Source organism: Sus scrofa, chromosome 13, assembly GCF_000003025.6.
Source record: "Sus scrofa isolate TJ Tabasco breed Duroc chromosome 13, Sscrofa11.1, whole genome shotgun sequence".
NCBI classification, from domain to species: Eukaryota; Metazoa; Chordata; class Mammalia; order Artiodactyla; family Suidae; genus Sus; species Sus scrofa.
This window is the reverse complement of record NC_010455.5, coordinates 18,997,988-19,022,880: the sequence shown is the minus strand read 5'-3', so window position 1 is coordinate 19,022,880 and position 24,893 is coordinate 18,997,988. Positions and strand designations below refer to the sequence as shown.

General features: G+C 44.0%; 1 protein-coding gene across 1 annotated transcript in view; it reads right to left on the bottom strand.

The window, feature by feature from the left end:
• Nucleotides 1–24,893, bottom strand: part of CRTAP (cartilage associated protein) — a 45,927-nt gene that overhangs the window by 17,417 nt on the left and 3,617 nt on the right. The window contains exons 2-3 of the mRNA XM_021071557.1: nucleotides 18,083–18,232; nucleotides 11,440–11,611 (exon numbers count right to left, since the gene is read on the bottom strand). Of these exons, the coding sequence (XP_020927216.1) occupies nucleotides 11,440–11,611; nucleotides 18,083–18,232 (322 nt within the window). The remainder of the gene's footprint in view (nucleotides 1–11,439; nucleotides 11,612–18,082; nucleotides 18,233–24,893) is intronic.

The window sequence follows — 24,893 nt, the reverse complement described above, 5'->3', positions numbered from 1 at the left end:
AAAAAAAAGGAGGAGACTAATATGTGGAATAGAAGGACTGAGGCTCAACTTCTCTCCTAAAAACAACAAAATTCACAACTAAAGGCTAAACGATCTTCAACCAAATAGACCAGAAAGCTTAAAAAAGATATCCTACTCCAGAAGAAAAAGAGGAGGACACATCAAGAGGTAGGAGGGGCGATTTCACGATATAAACAACCCCATACTTCCTGGGTGGGAAGCTCCACAGACTGAAAACTAACTGGCTCACAGAGACTCACCTACAGGAGTGAGAGTTCTGAGCCCCACATCAAACCCTCACGTGTGGGGATCTGGCACTGGGAGAAAGAGCCCCTAGAGCATCTGGCATTGAAGGCCAGTGGGGCTGTGCACAGGAGCTCCACGGGACTGGGGGAAAGGGAGAACCCACTCTTAAAAGGCACACACAGACATTCATGTGCACTGGGTCCCAGGGCAAAGCAAAGTCTCCATAGGAATCTGGGTCAAACCTGACTGCAGTTCTGGAGGACATCCTGGGAAAACAGGGGTGAATGCGGCTTGTTGTGAGGGAAGGACATTGAAGGCAAAGCTCTTGGGAATATTCAGCAGTTGCCTTTCTCTGGAGGTGGCCATTCTGAGGAAATCTGGCCCCACCCATCAGCCAGTGCTGAGAAGCCCAGGGCAAACAACAATCCAGGTGGGATCACAGCCCCACCCCTCAATCAGCAGGCTACCTAAAGACCCCTCAGGCACACAGCTGCCTCTAATCCCATCCAGAGATTAAGCACCACCCACCAGAGGGATTACAATTGGCTCCACCTACCAGTGGGCAGGCATCAGCCCCTCCCATCAGGAAGCCTGCAGCAAGCCCCCCATACCAACTTCAGCCACAAGGGGGGCAGACATTAAAAGTAAGAGAGGCTACAACTCTATTATCCTTAAAAAGGTCATCATGCCAAAAACCTACTAACATGAAAAGACAGAGAACTATAACTCAGATGAGAGAGAAAGAAAAAAACCCAGAAAATCAGCTAGGTGATAAGGAGATTCTCAGCCTCCAGGAAAAAGACTTTAGACTGTTGATGCTGAAGATGATGCAAGACGTTGGAAATAAACTGGAGGCAAAGATGGAAAACTTGCAGGAAACACTGACCAAAGAGATACAAGATATAAAACTGAAACAAGAAGAGATGCAAAATACAATAACTGAAATAAAAAACTCACTAGAAGCAGCTAACAGCAGAATACAGGAGGCAGAAGAACGAATTAGTGAGATAGATGGAGGACAGATGAGTGGAAATTATGGATGCGGAACAGAAAAGAGAAAAAAGGTTGAAAAGAAATGAAGAGTCTCAGAGAACTCTGGGACAATGTTAAACACACCAACATCCGTATTATAGGGGTGCCAGAAGGAGAAGAGAGATAGAAGGCAACAAAAAAAATATTCCAAGAGATAATAGCCGAAAATTTCCCTAACATGGGAAAGGAACCACTCACTCAAATCCAGGAGGCACAACGAGTACCATATAAAATAAACCCAAGAAGGAATACACCGAGACACACAATAATCAAACTGACCAAAATTAAAGACAAAGAGAAGATCTTGAAAGCAGCTAGGGAAAAGAAACAAGTAACATACAAGGGAACCCCAATAAGGTTATCGGCAGATTTCTCAGCAGAAACTCTGCAGGCCAGAAGGGAGTGGCATGATATACTTAACGGTGATGAAAGGAAAAAACCTCCAACCAAGATTACTCTACCCAGCAGGGCTCTCATTCAGATTTGAAGGAGAAATCAAAACCTTCACAGATAAGCAAAAGCTGAGAGAATTCAGCAACACTAAACCAGCCTTACAACAAATACTAAAGGAACTTCTCTAGGCAGAAGAGAACAAGAGAAGAAGGAAAGAAAAAAGAGCAACAAAAACAAATCCAAAGCAATTAATAAAATGGCAATAAGAACATACATATCAATAATTACCTTAAATGTGAATGGAATAAACGCCCCAGCCAAAAGACATAGACTGGCTGAATGGATACAAAAACAAGACCCATATATATGCTATCTTCAAGAGACCCACTTCACTTCTAGGGACACATACAAATTGAAAGTGAGAGGATGGAAGAAAATATTCCATGCAAACAGGAATCAAAAGGAAGCTGGAGTAGCGATACTCATATCAGACAAAATAGACTTTAAAATGAAGAATATTTTCAGGGACAATGAAGGACACTACATAATGATCAAAGGATCAATCCAAGAAGATGTTATAACAATTTTAAATACTATGCACCCAACACAGGTTCACCACAATATATAAGGCAACTGCTAACAACCTTAAAAGGAGAAATTGACAATAACACAATAATAGTGGGGGACTTTAACACCCCACTTACAGCAGTGGACAGACCATCCAGACAGAAAATCAATAAGGAAACACAGGCCCTGCATGAAGCATTAGACCAGATGGACTTAAGAGATATTTATAGGACATGCCATCCATAAGCAACAGAATACACATTCTTCTCAAGTGCACATGGCACATTCTCTAAGATTGATCACATCCTGGGCTACAAATCAAGCCTCAGTAACTTTAAGAAAACTGAAATCATATCAAGCATCTTTTCCAACCACAATGCTATATGACTAGAAATCAACAACAAGAAAAAAACTGCAAAAAACAAAACCACGTGGAGACTCAACAACATGCTACTAAACAACCAATGGATCACTGAAGAAATCAAAGAGGAAATTGAAAAATACCTAGAAGCAAATGACAACAAACATATGACACTCCAAAACCTATGGGATACAGCAAAAGCTGTACTAAGAGGAAAGTTTATAGCAATACAAGCCCACCTCAGGAAACAAGAAAAAGCCCAAATTAACAAGCTAACTTTACATCTAAAGCAGCTCGAGAGAGAAGAACAGACAAGACCTAAAGTTAGTAGAAGGAAAGAAATCATAAAGATCAGAGCAGAAATCAATGAAATAGAAACCAAGAAAACCACAGAAAAGATCAATGAAACGAAAAGCTGGTTTGTTGAAAAGATCAACAAAATTTATAAACCCCTAGCCAGACTTATCAAGCAAAAAAGAGAGGACTCAAATCAATAAAATTAGAAATGAAAAAGGAGACGTAACAACAGACATCACAGAAATACAAAGGATCATGAGAGACTACTATATGCAACTATATGCCAATAAAATGGAAAACCTAGAAGAATGGACAAATTCTTAGAAATGTACAATCTTCCAAGACTAAACCAAGATGAAATAGAAAAGATGAATGGACCCATCACAAGAACTGAAATTGAAACTGTGATTAAAAAACTTCCAATAAACAAAAGTCCAAGACCAGAAGGCTTCACAGGCAAAGTCTATTAAACATTTAGAGAAGAGCTAACACCTACCCTTCTGAAACTATTCCAAAAAATTTCAGAGGAAGGAATACTCCCAAACTCATTCTATGAGGCCACCATCACCCTGGTACCAAAACCAGACAAAGATTCCACAAAAAAAGAAATGACAGGCCAATATCACTGATGAACATCGATGCAAAAATCCTCAACAAAATACTAGCAAACCACATCCAACAATACAGTAAAAGGATTGTGCCTCATGATCAAGTGGGATTTATCCCAGGGATGCAAGGGTTCTTCAATATCTGCAAATCCATCAGTGTGATACACCACATTCACAAACTGAAGAATAAAAACCATATGATCCTCTCAACAGAAGCGAAAAAGCCTTTGACAAAATCCAACACCCATTTCTGATAAAAACCCTTCAGAAAGTGGGCATAGAGGGAACCTACCTCAACATGACAAAGGCCATATATGACAAACCCACAGTGAAAATCATTCTCAATGGGAAAAGCTGAAAGAATTCCCACTGAGATCAGGAACAAGACAAGGATGTCTGCTCTCGCCACTACTCTTCAACATAGTTCTGGAAGTCCTAGCCACAGCAATCAGAGAAGTAAAAGAAATAAAAGGAATCCAAATTGGAAAGGAAGAAGTAAAACAATCGCTATTTGCAGATGACATGATACTATACCTAGAGAATCCTAAAGACTCTACCAGAAAACTGTTAGAGCTTATCCACGAATTTGGCAAAGTCACAGGATACAAAATGAATACACAGAAATCGATGGCATTTCTATACACCAACAATGAAAGAGCAGAAAGAGAAATTAGGGAAGCAATCCCATTTACCATCACATCCAAAAGAATGAAATACCTAGGAGTATCCTACCTAAAGAGACAAAAGACCTGTACTCTGAAAACTATAAGACACTGATGAAAGAAATCAAAGATGACACAAATAGATGGAAAGATATACCATGCTCGTGGATTGGAAGAGTTAATATTATCAAAATGACTATACTACCCAAGGCAATCTACAGATGCAATGCAATCCCTATCAAATTACCAAGGACATTTTTCACAGAACTCAAACAAAATATTTTGAAGTTTCTTTGGAAGTACAAAAGACCCAGAATAGCCAAAGACAGACTGAAAAAGAAAAATGGAGCTGGAGGTCGTGGGCAGGGAGAATCCGCAGGACATGGTCGGGGATCTGTCATGGGTAACGATCGGTGGGGAGCGTGGTGGGCAGAGCGGCCGACCCCGCGTGCTCGGGAGGGGGCTAAGCCGATCAACTAGCCTGGAATCATATCCGGAGCCAAAAAAAAAAAAAAAAAAAAAAAAAAAAAAAAAAAAAAAAAAAAAAAAAAAAAAAAAAATCAGCCGACTTCAGACTATACACAAAGCAACAATCATCAAAACCATATGGTACTGGCACAAAGACAGACATATAGATCAGTGGAACAGGATAGAAGCCCAGAATTAAACCCACACACCTACAGCCAACTCATCTATGGCAAAGGAGGCAAGGATATACAATGGAGAAAGGACAGCTTGTTCAATAAGTGGTGCTGGGAAAACTGCACAGCCACATGGAAAAGAATGAAATTAGAACACTCCCTAACACCACACACAAAAATAAACTCCAAATGGATTAAAGACCTAGATATAAGACCAGACACTATCAAACCTTAGAGGAAAACATAGGCCAAACACTCTCTGACATAAACGACAGCAACATCTTCTCAGATCCACCTATCAGAGTATCGACAATAAAAAGAAAAATAAACAAATTGGACCTACTCAAACTTCAAAGTTTCTGCACAGCAAAGGAAACCCTAAACAACACAAAAAGACAACCCACAGAATGGGAGAAAATCTTTGCAAATGAATCAACTGACAAGGATTAATCTCCAAAATTTATAAACAACTTCTGCAGCTCCATACCAAAAAACAAACAACCCCATCAAAAAATGAGCAGAAGATCTAAACAGACAGTTCTCCAAAGAAGACATACAGATGGCCAAAAAACACATGAAAAGATGTTCAACATTACTCATTATTAGAGAAATGCAAATCAAAACCACTATGAGATACCACCTTACACCAGCAGAATTGCCATCATCAAAAGTCTACAAACAATAAGTGCTAGAGAGGGTGTAGAGAAAAAGGAACCCTAGTACATCATTGGTGGAATTGTAAATTGGTGCAACCACTGTGGAAAGCAGTATGGAGATTCCTCAGAAAACTAAAATAGAATTACCATTTGATCCAGCAATCCCACTCCTGGGCATCTATCCAGAGAAAACCATGATTCGCAAAGACACATGTACTCTGATGTTCACTGCAGCACTATTTACAGTAGCCAAAACATGGAAACAACCTAAATGTCCATTGACAGAGGAGTGGATCAAGAAGATGTGGTACATATACACAATGGAATATTACTCAGCCATTAAAAGGAATGAAATACCGGCATTTTTAGCAACATGGATGGACCTAGAAATTATCATGCTAAGTGAAGTCAGCCATGCAATGAGACACCAACATCAAATGCCTTCACTTACATGTGGAATCTGAAAAAAGGACAGACTGAACTTCTTTGCAGAACAGATGCTGATTCACAGACATTGAAAAACTTATGGTCTCTGGAGGAGACAGTTTGGGGAGTGGGGGATGTCCTTGGGCTGTGGGATGGGAATCCTGTGAAATCAGATTGTTGTGATCATTATACAACTACAGATGTGATAAATTCATTTGAGTAATAAAAAAATTTAAATTAAAAAAAAAAAAAACTAGAAGGAAACAACTCACAATTTTTTTTGGCTGTGCTCAAGGCATGCAGACATTCCCAGGCCAGAGACCAAACCTGCACACAGCAGTGACGACGTTGGATGCTTAACTCACAAGATGCTTAACTCACAAGGCCACCAGGGAACTCCACTTTTATTTATTTATTTATTTATTTTATTTTTGTCTTTTAAGGCTATATAGCCACTGGCCCCTGCCACAGCCACGGCAATGCCTAATCCTTAACCCAATGTGCGAGGCCAGGGATCCAACCTGCGTTCTCATGGATACTAGTCAGATTCGTTTTTGCTGAGCTACAACATGAACTCCCACATTAATTTTAATAATATATTTCATTTAACCCAGAAACATCCAAAATATTATCATTTTAACATGTAATCAATATAAAAATTATTGAGATAGTCATTATCCTTTTCTTGTACTTTTTCTACAAAATTCAGTGTCTATACTATGCTCTTAGCATGTCTCCATTTGGACCAGTCACATTCAAGTGGCCAAGAGCCACAATTGGCTGATGGCCGCCAAATGGCACAGATCTAAGAACCATGAAGACATCATAAAGTCACCCAAAAGTTTTCTTGTTAGTATTTATACTGGTGTAATACATTTGAAACCATTTTATATACATTCTAAGAAAAGCAAATAGGAGTTCCCACTATAGTGCAGTGGGTAAGGGTCCTACTGCAGAGACTCAGATCACTGCAGAGGTGAGGGTTGGATCCCCGCCCAGTGCAGTAAAGGATCCAGCATTGCCAGAGCTGTGGCGTAAGTCACAGCTGCAGCTCAGATTCATTTCTGGCCTGGGAACTTCCATGTGCCATGGGTGAGGCCATTAAAAAAAGAGAAAAGAAGTAAAGAGGCCATGCCATTAAAAAGTATGATTTTCACTGTAAGAAAAAAGTACACAAACAAAAAGTCAAAGTATGTAAGAAATACTCTGTAGTTTTATATTTGTTCAGTTTGGACCGGAAATGGCAACAAGAACTCAGATGTAAACATGTGAATCATGAATTCTTAAGTCTATTTCCAATTCAAACCTAAAGAGATGTATGTAAGAGGTCAGTGATTTACTGCCCTGGATCCCCCGCTGTGGCCTTGGGCTAGTGCATCCCTTTATTTGACGGTTATCGCCCCGCCCCTCCCTTCCTCAGTTGCAGCCTTTGAGAGACTCCTTTGGGCTACCTGTTCCTTCCTCCTCCCTTCGCCCAAGAGATCAAAGCTCAGCTACGGGCACTCTGGGGTTCTGTACCACCCCAGGCGTTCCCCTTCACCCATACTTCTGCAAATCTCTCCTTATCTCTGATGTGCGTATGCTATTTCTAGTCAGGACATGATGAATACAGAAGCAGACTTATTTTTCACAGTCTATCCCTTTTGTAGGACTTCAAGTCCCCTGCAAAGACACAGAACTCAAAGCCTCTGGCCAAGACAAGAATTTCCTGACCCTTATCATCACCCCACCCCTTTCATTGTAATGCCCTCTCCCTGATTTTGAGCAACCTGGCCTACTCCTTCATAGCCCCTACCAGGAAAGGTATGTGGCCCACTCCCCACCCTGCCCCTACTGGGGCCTTATATACCCCAAGCCAACCAGCAAATGTATCCTAAGTCCCCTCTTTCCCCAATCAATCAGCAGGTCAACAGATGTATCATAGGACCTCCCCTCTCCCTGGGCTATAAAAACAGACACCACCACTCAACCATCCGATTGGGGTGGGCTCTCCCTGATCATCAGGAAGTCTTCCTGCTATGCTAGCACCCTCTCTTATCTCAATATATCTTCTTTCTCTTCACCTCGCTATGCTGGAAAATTCTTTTTCTGGACACCTTTGTGCTTCACATTCAATATGCTCTACTTATATTAACTATCAAAAATAAAGCTTGCGATTAAATATAGGTAAGACAGGTGAGACACTATTTCACTAGAGTTAAGAGGAAAGACTACAGGCAGAACCTCCGTGCTTGCCCGCTTGCCTCTCTCACAAGTGTCCTATCTTAAATCTATTTCTCACCTATTACTTTGTCTCTTGCTGAATTGCTTCTGTACAGAGGCCTGGAGAACCTGAACCTCGGTGAGTCCAGACACCAGAACTGCTATTCTAGGCAATAACCCGGAAGATCACTATTATGAACATTCCAAGATCTCCTGACTCCAGCTCTGATGACTAACATCCTCTCAAAGAAAGAAGAATGCATGTTTGTCCCAATCCTGATTCCTATCTGAAAACCTGCTTTTCTACTTTTTACTATAAAACCCCTCACAATTCTTTCTAATGGGGGGGGGGTGCACAGTCTTTAGGGCATTATCCTGTAGTGACCCTCCTTTGCCTGGCGAAACAATAAAGCTATTTTTTTCTCCTTTACCCCCCTGCCCCACAAAGAGGTAAGACTATAGTCAGAACACCTGGGTTCAAATCCCAGCCCCTCCGCTGAGGACAAGAAGCCCAAGACTTGGGGAGTGGGGGGAGATAAATTAGGAGTTTCGAATTAACAGATACATACCACTATAAACAAAATAGTTAATCAACAAGGACCTGCTGTATAGCACAGGGAACTCTACTCAATATCTTGTGATAACATATAACAGAAAGGAATTTGAAAAATAATATATCTATATGTATAACTGAATCACTTTGCTGTACACTTGAAACAAAAACAGCACTGAAAATTACCTATACGTCGATTTCAAAAAAAAAAAGATAAAGCAGCAGCAGCACAGGACTTAACCTCACAATGCCTCAGCTTTCTCAGCTGTAAAGTGGAAAAGTTTTGGTATCTTTCCCATGGCATTGTAAAATTGACATAACACCCATAAAGAGCATAGAGCAGGGCCTGGTCTATAGTTAGAGCTCAATAAATGTTTTATCTTTTCCAAAAAATATTTTGTACCTATAGTTGAAACACTGCAGCCACAAGTAAGCACCCTCTTGCACCCCTCCCTCTCCTCTGTGTAGGGTGTACTCCTGATACCAAAGCAGGAAGGGAGGCTGGATGTGTGTTGTGACAGATGGTGTGTGAGGTCCAGATGTGAGCATTAGCAGTTGCCAACATCACAGACATTGTACACCTCCTGACAGGAGACCCCAACACTAGCTAGGATGTAGTCCTGCCCCCCAACTCCCCCCCAAAAAAAATCAAACCTGAGCCTGGGGAGTTCCTGTCCTGGTTCAGTGGAAAAGACACTCTGACTAGCATCCATGAGGATGCAGGTTCGATCCCTGGACTTGCTCAGTGAGTTAAGGATCCAGTGTTGTCGTGAGCTGTGGTGTAGGTCACAGACTCAGCTCAGATCCAGCATTGTTGTGGCTGTAGCTGTGGCAGGCCGCTACAGATTTGATTCAACCCCTAGCCTGGGAACCTCCATATGCTGCAGGTGCCCAGCCCTAAAAAGACCAGAAAAAAAGAAAAAAGAAAAGAAGGAATCCCCGTCATGGCACAGCAGAAATGAATCGACTAGGAACAATGAGGTTGCAGTTCAATCCCTGGCCTTGCTCAATGGGTTAATGATCGGTGTTGCCAAGAGCTGTGGTGTAGGTCACAGACGCAGCTCCGATCTGGCGTTGTTGTGGCTGTGGCATAGGCCGGCAGCTACAGCTCTGATTAGACCCCCAGCCTGGGACCCTCCCTAAGCCATGGGTGTGGCCCTAAAAAGGACAAAAGGAAAAGAAAAAGAAAGGTACTTTGTGGAAAAAAAGATTGATGAACAAAAAATGATTAAAAACAACCAACCAGGAGTTCCCATTGTGGCGCAGTGGTTAACGAATCCGACTAGGAACCATGAGGTTTCAGGTTCGATCCCTGGCCTTGCTCAGTGGGTTAAGGATCTGGTGTTGCCATGAGCTGTGGTGTAGGTTGCAGACGCGGCTCGGATCCCACGTTGCTGTGGCTCTGGTGTAGGCCGGCGGCTACAGCTCCGATTAGACCTCTAGCCTGGGAACCTCCATATGCCGCGGGAGCGGCCCAAGAAATGGCAAAAAGACAAAAACAAAAAAACAAACAAAAAAAAACAACCAACCAACCAACCAAAACTCACCCTGGATTCAATAACTGTAAAAGAGCTGCCCACCACAGCGTTTCTGGGAACCATTAACCATCGCAGGACAGAGACTCCCAGTGGCAGACAACACTCAGCCCACTCCCACATTTATTTGACCAGGATTCCTTTTCTGCAAGGTGTGGTCTGAGGATATGTGTTCCCAAACCATCTGGAGACATCTCTTGGCCATTTCTCATTCTCTGAAGAATTGCTGCCTATTAAATGTTAAGGAGAAAGTCTAGGGCTATCAATGTGTTTCAAATTTTCTTTCTTCATGTGTTTCCTTGGTTTTCTAACTTCCTAAAATGAGCACACATAATTTTATCTTCAGAAAAAAATGTTTCTGGGAGTTCCCTGGTGGTGTAGTAGATAGGACATGGCACTTATACCACTGCGATCTGGGTTTAATCCCTGGTCTGGGAACTGAGATCCCACATCAAGCCACTGCACAGCATGGTGGAAGGAAGGGAGGGAGAGAGGGAAGGAGGAAGGGAGAGAGGAAGGAAGGGAGGGAGGGAGGAAGGAAAATAGAGATGTTTTGGAGTTCCCGTCATGGCTCAGTGGTTAATGAACCGACTAGGAAACATGAGGTTGTGGGTTCGATCCCTGGCCTTGTTCAGTGGGTTAAGGATCTGGCGTTGCCGTGAGCTGTGGTGTAGGTTGCAGACGCGGTTCAGATCCCTCATTGATGTGGCTGTGGCGTAGGCCGGCAGCTACAGCTCCGATTGGACCCCTAGCCTGGGAACCTCCATATGCTGCGGGAGCAGCCCTAGAAAAGGCAAAAAGACCAAAAAAAAAAAAAAAAAGAGAGAAAAGAAAAAGAAAATAGAGATGTTTCTAAAAGTTACCTTAGAGACAACTAATTAGAGATTCATTCATTCAGCTCTTCATTCTACCTTAATATGTGCTGGAAGATTTCCATAATAAAGGTTATCTCCACAAGGTGAGATGTGAGTTGCTCTGGGGCCCATTTTAATTTCTGCAAAAGCCTGTGGGAATCTGTAATCAAGCAAGGCTGATAAGGCAGACCTTCTCTGCAGGCTTGGTCCTGAACATCATACTCACTGTTTCTGCAGAAGCTCCTGGCAAGTCACAGGCTGACCCATGTAGGTGTCAGCCTCCCCAGGTACCCATTTATATTTAAGCTCAAAAGTTCCTAAGAGGTCACTCAAGGCACCTAGAAGACACAGAGAACCTGCAAGGGCATCTACACCATTTATGTCAAGGATGCAACCCACCACTAACCTGCTATGGAAAGATAGAAATCCTTGAAGTCCTTGATCTCCCGGGAGCCCTCGCAGGCAGCCAGACACTCATAAAAGGCCTTGAAGAAGTCGGGAAGGGCCAGCTCCATGTCCGTGATGCACGTCCTCCAGTTCTCACCATTGTACGCCCGCACAGCTCGGATGAAAAGGCTCTGGAAACAGCAAAAAGTCTGCAAATAGTAAATGCTGGAGAGGTTGTGGAGAAAAGGGAACCCTCCTACACTTTTGGTGGGAATGTAAATTGGTGCAACCACTACGGAGAACAGTATGGAGGCCCCTTAGAAAATTAAAAACAGAACAACCATGTGATCCAGCAATCCCACGCCTGAGCATAGATCCAAAAAAGATGAAAATTCTATTGCAAAAAGATACATGCACCCCATGTTCACTGCAACACTATTCATAATAGCCAAGACATAGAAGCAACCTAAATGTCCATCAAGAGAAGAATGGATAAAGAAGATGTGTTACAGATATACAATGGAATATTACTCAGCCCCCAAAAAGAATGAAATAATGCCATTTGCAGCAACATGGATGGACCTAAAGATTCTCATACTAAGTGAAGTAAGTCAGACAGACAAATACCATATAATATCACTTATACATGGAATCTAAAATGTGACAAAAGAACTTTTTTGTTTGTTTGTTTGCTGTTTGGGCCACTCCTATAGCGTATGGAAGTTCCTAGGCTGGGGGTTGAATCAGAGCTACAGCTGTCAGCCATAGCCACAGCAATGCAGGATCTGAAACTCATCTGCGACCTACACCAAAGCTCACAGCAACACCAGATCCTTAACCCACTGAGCAAGGCCAGGGATCAAAGCCGCATCCTCATTGATACTGGTTAGGTTCTTAACCTGCTGAGCCACAATAGGAACTCCCCAAATGAACTTATTTACAAAACAGAAATAAGACTCACAGATATAGAAAACAAACTTACCAAAGGGGAAAGGAGGGGAGGGAGCTTGGGATTAGTTAACACACACACACACACACACACACACACACACACACACACGAGCGCACTCGCACACACCACTAAATATAAAATAGAGGAGTTCCCGTCGTGGCGCAGTGGTTAACGAATCCGACTAGGAACCATGAGGTTGCGGGTTTGGTCCCTGCCCTTGCTCAGTGGGTTAACGATCCGGCGTTGCCGTGAGCTGTGGTGTAGGTTGCAGACGCGGCTCGGATCCCGCATTGCTGTGGCTCTGGCGTAGGCCGGTGGCTACAGCTCCGATTCAACCCCTAGCTTGGGAACCTCCATATGCCGCGGGAGCGGCCCAAGAAATAGCAACAACAACAACAAAAAAGACAAAAGACAAAAAAAAAAAAAAAAAATATATATATAAAATAGAAAACCAAGGACCTACTGTATAGCAAAGGGAACTCTACTCAATATCTTATAATAACCTGTAATAGAAAAGAATCTGAAATACATCTATATCTATATATTTATATCTGTTTAAAACTGAATCACAGAGTTCCTGTTGTGGCTCAGCAGTAACAAACCCACCTAGTATCCATGAGGATGGAGGTTTGATCCCTGGCCTCGCTCAATGAGTTAAGGATCTGGTTTTGCTGTGAGCTGTGGTGTAGGTCGCAAACACGGCTTGGATCTGGCGTTGCTGTGGCTGTGGGGTAGGCCGGCAGCAACAGCTCCGATTAGATCCCTAGCCTGGGAATCTCCATATGCTGCAGGTGCGGCCCTAAAAAGACAAAAGACTGAAAAATTTTAAAATAGAAAATAAAAAAAAAAAACAGGCTCCGAAAAGAAGAGAGAAGCCAAGGAAGGTCCAGACATGAAAGAAGACAGACCTGGGAGTTTGGGGACAGTAAATGCAAACTATTGCATTTGAAGTGGATAAGCAATGAGGTCCTGCTGTATAGCACAGGGAACTACATCTAATCACTTGTGATGGAACATGATGGAGGAGAATGTGAGAAAAAGAATGTATATACATGTAACTGGGTCACTTTGCTGTACAACAGAAATTGATAGAACATTGTAAATTAACTACAATTTTTTTTTGTCTTTTTACGGCCACACTTCAGCAAATGGAGGTTCCCAGGCTAGGGGTTGAATCAGAGTTGTAGCTGTCGGCCTACGCCACAGCCACAGCAAACCAGATCCAAGCCGCATCTATGACTTACACCACAGCTCCTGACAACACCAGATCCCCAACCCACTGAGCAGGGATTGAACCCGCATCCTTATGGATACCAGTTGGATTCATTAACCACTGAGCTACAACAGGAACTCCTCAACTATAATTTAAAAAAAAAATTTTTTTAAAGTTGGGGGAAAACAGACCTGTCCTCCCGAAAGGAATCAGACCATCATCAAGCTCCACTTTCATTAGTTCTGGAGAAACCATGTAGACTCTTAAATAGGAAGCCACCAAATGATTTACCCATATCTAGGTTTTTCTACCTTGTTGTCAATGGTACATTTATTTCATTAACTCAAAAAGTAACATGTGTTTAATAATAAAATCAGGTTTGAATTGAGGAAAAATGGAAAACTATAGTGATAGAAGTCAGAGCAGTGGCTGCCAGGGGTCAGGTGGTAGGGCAAGGCTTTTTAGGGGAGAAGAAAATATTCGATATCGTGATTGGTAGTAGTTACATGGTGGTAGTTACAAGACTGCATACCGTTTGTCAAAACTCATTGAATTATACACATAAATTAGTAAATAAATTTTAAATAAATTATACAGCAATAAAGCTGATTTTCTTTTTCTTTCTTTCTTTTTTTTTTTTTTTGGCTGTGCCCGTGGCATGTGGAATTTCCCTGGGCCAGGGGTCAAACCCATGCCACAGCAGCGACCTGAGACACAGTAGTGACAATGCTAGATCTTTAACCCACTGAGACACCAGTGAACTTAATAAAGATTTATTTTTTTTTTGCCTTTTTAGGGCCACACCCATGGCATAGGGAGGTCCAGGCTAGGGGTCCAATCAGAGCTGTGGCCTATACCACAGCCACAGTAACACCAGATCCAAGGCTCATCTGCGACCTATACCACAGTTCACGGCAATGCCGGATCCTTAATCCACTGAGCAAGGCCAGGGATCAAACCTGTGTCCTCATGGATACTACTCAGGTTCATTTCCAGTGAGCCATGACAGGAACTCCAAAGTTGATTTTAAAAATCAGTTCAGATACCCACTGCCCTAACTTCAAGGAATTTCTGCTAATTGTGCCTAGACCAGGCAGTTTGGTCTCACAAGAAATAAGCAGAGATCTTGGTTACATGCAGAAACCTGCTGACTTGGAGGGGCCAGGACAGGCCTTGAAATAAGCCTGGGGCTCTTCATTTGAAGTTTTAATTTCAACTGCTCCAGAATGAGGGTATTTGAGGATGACCCCTGGGACCTGGAATTTTCACTAAACTTAATTAAGGCCACAAGTAAAGAGGGTGGATCTCCTCATGCCTCCTGAGTGGGCACCATCCCATGGAAACAAGACAGGCAAAAAACTGAAGGGGACACTGGGTGAAAGAGCAGCGAAGCCAGGCCGCTGGCTCTGCAATGGAGCAGCAGTAAGAAAGCCATGCAGAATGAGGGGACCCCTGGGCACATGACGGTGGGGCAGCCTGCCACACCCAGCAGACCCCAAAGAGGGCAAGAAGGGTCCAGGTGCTTGCAGTTAAGTACAGAGTATTGACCACAGCACTTTGACCTATTCCCCAAGTCTTAGAAAAAAACAACTGGGAAGGAGTTCCCTAGTGGCTGAGCCAATTGGATCCAGCACTGTCACTGCTGTGGTTCCAGTTGCTGCTATGGTGAGGGTTCTGATCCAGGAACTTCCACATGCTGCAGATGTGCCCCCCAAAAAAAAATGACAGGAAAGAACGTAAAAACGCATCAATCTTTTTCATGGGAGAAGGGGAAGGGAGCAAACAGCAGACAAGAGATTTCCACAACTTTTACAGAGACAGAAAGTTGAATGATCAGAGAGGAGGGTCTGCAGAGGAGGTGAGCTACACAGCCGTAGGCACCTGTGGGGACCAGGGACCACAGAGGATGGCACAAGGTGCAGGACTGAGAACAGGGTTGAGAGTCTAAGCAGAGCTGTCGGAGCCCTGGCTTCCCCCCCTAGAGCCCACCTGCTCACCCAAGGGATCATACCTCCCAAAGCCACTCCTCACCAGACACTGATGGATTACTCTAGAGACTTCATCCACAAAAGCTGAGGGGCCAGGGAGCAGGCATAGCAGAGCTGGGTTGAGGCGGGCACTAAAAGCCAGGAAGTAGGTTAAGTCTCCAATTCATCTCTGAGACCCCCATCCCTCTCCCCAGACTGGCTCTCAGACACCAGGAGACCAGCATGGACAATCCACCAGCCCTGCAGAAGGCTGGAGAATTCTTCCCCAGAAAAATGAAGGGCCCTAGCAAAGAGACTATGTTACAGGGTCACCACCAGTGCAAAAGGGAATTTGCAGTCTAGTCCCAAGATAGAAAACCCTGGAGTCAGATCTTGGGATCTAACAGCTCCTGTGGGCACTTTCAACACTTTCCCTCTGTTTTCAACCCTGCCCACCCTCCGCTGGTAAACACGCCCCCAGAGCCCAAGCTCCACGGGGTTGAACAACTTAGCTTCTTCCTTTTACTGTCCTCTCATCCATTCTCAACACAATACCTCCTGCAGATGGACTGACTTAAGGAGCCTCTAATCTGTCAAGCCTACCTTCCTACCATCTCTATTCCCTTTCCATTTTAAGATACATATTGCATGTATGTATAAAAATGTTTCTTAGATTCATCAGAAATGAGAACTTGTATTTCTGTTTCTTCTGTTCTTGGTCATTTTCAGATGATGTCTCAGACATGTGTTTATTCTACCATCTTAAAGCTGAATCGTCAAATGCCCGTATTTCTAAAATGTAGCATTTAAAGAACAGTGGCTTTAAAATCATGGTGGCCTAGTGCTTAAGGATTCCGCATTATCACTGCTGTAGCCCTAGTTCAAGCCCTGGCCTGGGAACCTCTGTATGCAGTGGGCATACCCCTGCCCCCCTCCCCACATTCACAGTGGAATGTAAAACCGCATTTTTTTTTTTTTTTTCCTTTTATGGCCGCCCTGAGGCACATGGAGTTCTGGGGCCAGGAATCAGATCCAAGCTGCAGTTGCCACCTATGCCATATCTGTAGCAAACTCTGGCTCCTTTTAACCTACTGTACCAGGCTGGGAATCAAACCTGTGTCCTGGTGCTGCAGAGACACTGCCGATCCTATTGTGCCACAGCTGGAACTCCTAAAATCGCATTTTTAAATGGATCAACTTGGTGTTAAAAAGGAAATCATTTTCTTTTTTTTTTTTTTTGCCTTTTTGCTATTTCTTGGGCTGCTCCCGTGGCATATGGAGGTTCCCAGGCTAGGGGTCGAATCGGAGCTGTAGTCACCGGCCTATGCCACAGCCACAGCAATGCGGGATCCGAGCCTCGTCTGCAACCTATACCACAGCTCACGGCAACGCAAGATCGTTAACCCACTGAGCAAGGGCAGGGACCGAACCCGCAACCTCATGGTTCCTAGTCGGATTCGTTAACTACTGCGCCACAGCGGGAACTCCAGGAAATCATTTTCATTGTCATAATATTCATCAAATGTCATCAAAAATCACCAGAAGTCCTTCGACGTCAGTAGCTGTTCACTGAGGTAGTGGTGGTAGTTGAAGGTGAAGTTCAAAGATTGTGAAGTAGGGAGAGAAAATGGAGTAGGGCCTGAGGGAGCAGACACTATGAAAACACAGAAACCTGAGGTAGAGAAAGGAGTCAAATAAATGAATTAAATGGTTGGGTAGCAAGAAAAGAATGAAACATATGTGAAGAGAGATGAGATAGACATAGAGGGAAGCCAGTCTCTATCTTGTTGTAATTTACTTATAGCCTTACAATAATCGCCCCCTCTTTTTTTTTTTTTTTTTCCTTTTAGGGCCACACCCATATCAGATGGAAATTCTCAGGCTAGGGGTGGAATCAGAGCTGCAGCTGCCAGCCTACACCACAGTCATACCAATGCAGGAACTGAGCCTCATCTGCAACCTACACCACACCTCACAGCAACACCAGATCCTTAGTCCACTGAGTGAGGCCAGGAATCGAACCCACATCCTCCTAGATATTAGTCAGGTTCATAACTGCTGAGCCACCATGGGAACTCCTAACCATATCTTTCCCAAGACAATTTACATTAAGCCATTGCTCTAATGAAAACTCCCCAAATGTTCTTTTCTCCACCCTTCAATTTGGACACCAGCAGTGACATGACTCACTGCCATCTACCTCAGCAGTTACCTCCAGATAGTTCTGGGCCATGAAAAAGATTTCTATTTCTCTTGAGAGAGAAGAAAAAAATCTGTCTTTCAGATTTGGGGGACTGTCAATGTGCCGTTTACTCACCTGAGCAGTGGTTTCACGGATGTGTTCCTGCACCATATACTCTGCACATCTCACAATATTTTAAATGGGGGAGGAGAAATCTCCCCTCCCAAAGCTTAGAAATAGTGCAGCTACTCAGAAAAACTATGCAGAAACCCCTATAGCTGTTCACTGAGATATGCTTCTTCAACAATTCACATCGCAACTAAACCCTGCGTAAAAATCCAGATATACCTCATACGACTTGCTTTCCAAGTCTTTAATGTAGTCCTCGGCATCAGGCAGGCTCTTGTAATAAGCCATGTTTCTCTTCATCATTTCATCATCAGGATGCTTCAATAGAAAGGTGTGAGCAGCAGCAATGGCTTTCGGGAGATTATTTGCCTAAAGCACAAAGAAGAAAGATAGTCAATGGGTAGAAAGCATGATTTCTGCAAAACAAGAACATCTGTTCAGCAATTTTGTGTTTCTACACAGTGTTTCCAACTAAGGGTTTAGTGATTTCTAAAGGCCAGCGAGCCCTGGTCCAGCTACTCTGGACCAGTGATCAGTTGCTGCAGAGTAGATGGCCTCTGTGTGCCTACCCACTATCTCTACCCTGCACTGTTTAGAGGCTGGCGTACGAGCTGTCACAGTGGACCCCCTCACCACCCTCTTGCTTCCAGTGGGTTCACTGATGAGGAGCTGCAACAGGAGACTGAAGGGAAGAGAGCAAAGTTGGTCTGCTTAGTGTGCTGGCTTCCTCCCTGCACGAATGCTCCCTTCTTTTTTTTTTTTTTTTTTTTTTTTTTTTTGTTGTTGTTGTTGTTGTTGTTGTTGTTGTTGCTATTTCTTGGGCCGCTCCCGCGGCATATGGAGGTTCCCAGGCTAGGGGTTGAATCGGAGCTGTAGCCACTGGCCTACACCAGAGCCACAGCAACGCAGGATCTGAGCCACATCTGCTGCAACCTACACCACAGCTCACAGCAACACCAGATCCTTAACCCACTGAGCAAGGGCAGGGACCGAACCCGCAACCTCAAGGGCAGGGACCGAACCCGCAACCATTTCAGGGCTGCACTTGTGGTATATGGAAGTTCCCAGACCAGGGGTTGAATCAGAGCTTTAGCTGTAGGGCTACACCACAGCCACAGCAGCACTGGATCCCTAACCCACTGAGTGAGGCCAGGGATTGAACCCACATCCTCATGGATGCAAGTAAGGTTTCATTACTGCTGAGGCACAACAGGGACTCCATGGGTGCGCCCTTAATTGAAGGTCATGGAGACGGGATTAAGATGGCGGAATAGAAGGACTAGAGCTCAACTTCTTTCCCCAAAACAACAAAATTCACAACTAAAGACTGAGCAATCTCCACCCAATCTCCACCGGAAACCCATACCCTACTCCAGAAGAAAAAGAGGAGGCCACATCAAGAGGTAGGAGGGGCTATTTCACGATATAAACAACCCCATACCTCCCGGGTGGGAAGCTCCACAGACTGAAAACTAACTGGCTCACAGAGACTCACCTACAGGAGTGAGAGTTCTGAGCCCCACATCAAACCCTCACATGCAAGGATCTGGCACTGGAAGAAAGAGCCACTGGAGCATCTGGCAATGAAGGCCAGTGGGGCTTGTGCACAGGAGCTCCACAGGACTGGGGGAAACGGAGACCCCATTCTTAAAAGGCGCACACAGACATTCACTGGGTCCCAGGGCAGAGCGAGGTCTCCACAGGAACCTAGGTCAAACCTGACCGCAGTTCTTGGAGGACATCCTGGGAAAACAGGGGTGAATGCGGCTTGTTGTGAGGGAAGGACATTGAAAGCAAAGCTCTTGGGAATATTCAGCAGTTGCCTTTCTCTGGAGGTGGCCATTTTGGGAAAATCTGGCCCCACCCATCAGCCAGCCGGAGAAGCCCCAGGGCAAACAACAACCCAGGTGGGATCACAACCCCACCCCTCAGTAAACAGGCTACCTAAAGAGCCTCAGGCACACAGCTGCCTCTAATCCCATCCAGAGACTAAGCCCCACCCACCAGAGGGATTAGAATCAGCTCCACCTACCAGTGGGCAGGCCTCAGTCCCTCCCATCAGGAAGCCTGCAGCAAGCCCCCATACCGACTTCAGCCACAAGGGGGGCAGACACCAGAAGTAAGAGAGGCTACAACTCTATTATCTATAAAAAGGTCACCGGGAGTTCCCGTCCTGGCGAAGTGGTTAACAATCCGACTAGGAACCATGAGGTTGCGGGTTCGGTCCCTGCCTTTGCTCAGTGGGTTAACGATCCGGCGTTGCCGTGAGCTGTGGTGTAGGTTGCAGACGCGGCTCGGATCTCGGGTTGCTGTGGCTCTGGCGTAGGCCGGTGGCTACAGCTCCGATTCAACCCCTAGCCTGGGAACCTCCATATGCCGCAGGAGCGGCCCAAGAAATAGCAACAACAACAACAAAAAAGACAAAAAAAAAAAAAAAAAGGTCACCACACCAAAAACCTACAAACATGAAAAGACAGAGAACTATAACTCAGATGAGGGAGAAAGGAAAAACCCCAGAAAATCAGCCAGGTGATAAGGAGATTCTCAGCCTCCAGGAAAAAGACTTTAGACTGTTGATGCTGAAGATGATGCAAGACATTGGAAATAAACTGGAGGCAAAGATGGAAAACTTACAGGAAACACTGACCAAAGAGATACAAGATATAAAACTGAAACAAGAAGAGATGCAAAATACAATAACGGAAATAAAAAACTCACTAGAAGCAGCTAACAGCAGAATACAGGAGGCAGAAGAATGAATAAGTGAGATAGATGGAGGACAGATGAGTGGAAATTATGGATGCAGAACAGAAAAGAGAAAAAAGGTTGGAAACAAATGAAGAGAGTCTCAGAGAACTCTGGGACAATGTTAAACACACCAACTTCTGTATTTTAGGGGTGCCAGAAGGAGAAGAGAGAGAGAAGGGGACAGAAAAAATATTCCAAGAGATAATAGCTGAAAACTTCCCTCACATGGGAAAGGAACCACTCACTCAAATCCAGGAGGCACAACGAGTACCATACAAAATAAACCCAAGGAGGAATACACCGAGACACATATTAATCAAACTAATCAAAATTAAAGACAAAGAGAAAATCTTGAAAGCAGCTAGGGAAAAGAAACAAGTAACATACAAGGAAACCCCAATAAGGTTATCAGCAGATTTTTCAGCAGAAACTCTGCAGGCCAGAGGGAGTGGCATGATATACTTAACGTGATGAAAGGAAAAAACCTCCAACCAAGATTACTCTACCCAGCAAGGCTCTCATTCAGATTGGAAGGAGAAATCAAAACCTTCACAGATAAGCGAAAGTTGAGAGAATTCAGCAACACTAAACCAGCCTTACAACAAATACTAAAGGATCTTCTCTAGGCAGAAAAGAAAAGATCAGCAACAGGAAACAAAAATGCCACAAATGACAAGGCTCACCAGTAAAGGTATATATACAGTAAAGATACGAAATCATCCATGCACAATTATGCCACCAAAATCAGAAATCATGAGAAGAGGTGGGTACAAATGTGGGACACTGGAGATGAACTTGCAATTAAGAGAACAACAACTTTAAACAATCTCATATACATATAGACTCTTACATCAAAACTTCAGAATAACTGCAAACCAAAAATATACAATTGATACATAAACAAGAAATCTCTGGAGAAGAAATATATCTCATAGTAAATGAGTGCATAATCCACCATGAAGGGGGTCATTTGACATCATTCTTGGAATGCTGAAGTCTTCTTAGATCTGATTCTGATTTCCTCTCCATCAAAGAACTTATGATAACTATAATTAAATAATGCCACTGTACAATTAAATAATACAGTTCTACAATTGTAGTATTAATAACCACTTCTCTCCATGGTACAATGTAAGGTCTATAATGTCTTGTTTATCACATCACCTAGAATGGTGTAATGCCTTTATTGAAGAATCCATGAGATGGTACAAATTGTGAGGACATATTTATATAGTTACATTGTTTTTTAACCAACTTATGCATTTTATATTTTACTTATTTTCAGAGGGTGTGTTATTTTTGTTATGCTTACCAGTTGTTATTCTTTTTACTATGCTATATAAAATATTTAATGGTATATAAGGCTTTCTTCTTTATAAATTTTAGTTGTATAATATAACAATTTAATATAATGCTAATTTTTTTTTAAAAATTGAAATGTAATAGATAAAACTAAGTAGTAAAGATGAAAGCCATAAAATTGGGATAAAGTATAGAATAAATTTCCTATTTGTCTCAGCATATTTTCCATTCCACTTCTCCAGTGGGAGTCACTTAATCTGTTTCTTAAGATCCATGTTATAATAATCTGTGTGAATGTAATTGTGTATAAATGTATGTATTTTATTCTGTAAAAAAATAAAAAAATAAATAAAAATCAATTGTTAAAAAATATAAATAAATAAATAAATAAAATTAAAAAAAAAAAAATGAAGGTCATGGTCCCTCTCAAGGGGCCCTCTCCGCCTGGTCTCTCTCCTTCCAGATCCCAGTCATTGGTCTCCCTTGCCCCTTCTGGCCTGGAAAAGATCATACTCCACTGTCACCAACGCTTATAAATAACTACCTTATGAAATATTCCTCCATGGAGTTCCTATCGTGGCGCAGCAGAAACAAATCTGACTAGGAACCATGAGGTTGTAGATTTGATTCCTGGCCTCGCTCAGTGGGTTAAGGATCTGGCGTTGCCATGAGCTGTGCATGGTGTAGGTTGCAGACGTGGCTCGGATCTGGCGTTGCTGTGGCTATGGTGCAGGCTGGCAGCTGTAGCTCTGATTAGACCCCTAGCCTGTGAACCTCCATATGCCGCATGGCCCTAAAAAGACAAAAGACAAAAAAAAAAAAAAATTAAATGTTCCTCCAGTCGCCCAATATGACTATGTCATGTCTGCCAGAACCTTGACATTGATATATTAACATTTTCCTGAGCCTCTCACAGACCCTCTGCTTCACTGTTCTCCACAACCTCCTCACTTACTCCTCCATTCACTCAGCAAATATTGGTTGAGAGCCTCCTATGTGCCAGACACTGTTCTAGGAAGTGAGTCTCTAAGAATTAGTTAAACAGGGGGGAAGAATCCCTGCCTTTAAGTACTGGACATGCAAGCAAGTTCTCCCCATCTCCCAGCAACCTCGGTCAAGAGCATGTTTTATGTCACCCCATGTTCTGTCTCCCCACTTTTCATGCCACTCTGTGGTCTCAGCTAACGAACCTTGAAGGGCCCATCTGTGTCATTCGTGTCTGCACTCCTGGCACCCAGCACAGTTCCTGGGACAAGGCAGGACTCAGGAAGCACCAGTTATTTGGGCATGACAACATGACTCCATAACATTTTCGTGAAATGCATTCACATTTCCCTCACTTTTCCCCTTTTGCTTCTCCCCATTAGGATGGTGGTCAGCTGATTCTGAGTTTCACTGCCTCATGGGCGGTGGCTGACTGGTCAAGACACAGACATATGACAAATGCTCCTGTGCTCTTGAAAGAACTCAGCCAGAGTGGGAAGAAGAGGAATGGGAAAGGGAGCTGGCCTGGAAGAAGAGGGAAGAAGAGGAATCCCCCAGTCCAAAGAAAAGTCCCCCTTGGGGTCTGCAGGGGCAGCAAGGTCTGCGGCCCTGGCCCTTCAGGTCTGGCATGTGCAGGTGCAGTGCAGAGAGCAGAAGTCCTCAGAGAGGAGTGGTGTACTGTGGGAGGCAGGGGCACAGATAGGGATGGCGCACCTCCCTGTGTGGACACAGGAGCATCAACCAGCATTTCTCCCCTGCCCACCCCCATGGATGTCCTGGCTCCTCCATCCCCCAGAACCCCACCACAACCTGGTGGGGGAGGGGAGGTCCCCCAGTACACAAGCACGGAGACCCCCTTCAGCCAATCCAGAGGGACACCCACCCAGAGGGCAGGAATTACAGAATTCGGTTTGGAGAGAGAAAACAAAGGGATATTCGGTATACTCTATTTCTGAGAATTAAAGGGTGGCATGTAAACTGCACCAAAGTGCACCAGAATAGGAGCCTAGTCTTTTGGACATGATGGCAGTGGCAGCCTCAGCAAAATGGCAGTGGTGATGAGGACAGACTCCCAGCTGTCAGTGTGCTATTTGGGGACTGCCAACTAGTGGTCTGGAGGGGGACTGCCTTTGAAAGTGTTCTACAGACAGCCTTATACTCTGCACTGGAAAAGAGCCAGTTTGGCAGCCAGAGGAAGGTCAGGAGGCACGAATGGGGCTCTTTGAAAGCATTTGCCCATGAAATTAAATTCTCTGATTCTCAGAAGAGCACTTAGAAAGAGGGGCACAGAGTGGGATTTTGAGGGCCTCTCACTCAGGGCCTGGGATTTTACAAAATGGAACCCTTCCTGAAGAGGAAAGGGTGATTTTATTCACTTTAACTCCAGCTCCGCCAGCTGAAGCATGAAGCCACATCTTGGCAGCTAAAACCTCTGACAGATTCTGGACAAGTTTTGGAGAAGGTGGTGGGGTGGGGGAGGGGGACCCCACCCTGCCATGGGTTCCTAAGAAACAATCACCTGCCGGACAGGCCCCCAGTCATCTGCCAAACCAGTAAGTTCTAAATCCAGGAAGGGCAGGGTCCAGGTCCAGGCAAAGGTGGGTAAGTGTGCCTGTGAGGCAGTCAGCTCTGTCTGTTCAGAGATCAACAGTCATCAAAGATGACTGATAAAGCACTAGGGCCCACCTTTTCCTCAGCCTGTGGGGAGATGAGCATTTCAGGGAGATGGAGCCATAGAGACAGTCCACCGCTCGTCACATGAACCTAAGGCAGGCTGGTGGCATGAAACCCAAGGTGGGCTTGAGGACCACACACCAAGAGCACGGCCCCTTCTCCACAAGATCACACAACTAAGTCTCCTCACCTTGATCTGATGGTCATAAACCCCCCAACCCTGTCCTCATGTTCAACTCAGCTTTTTTTTTTTTTTTTTTTTTTTTTTTTGTTGCACCCACGGCATGCAGAACTTCCCTAGCCAGGGATCAAACTTGTGCCA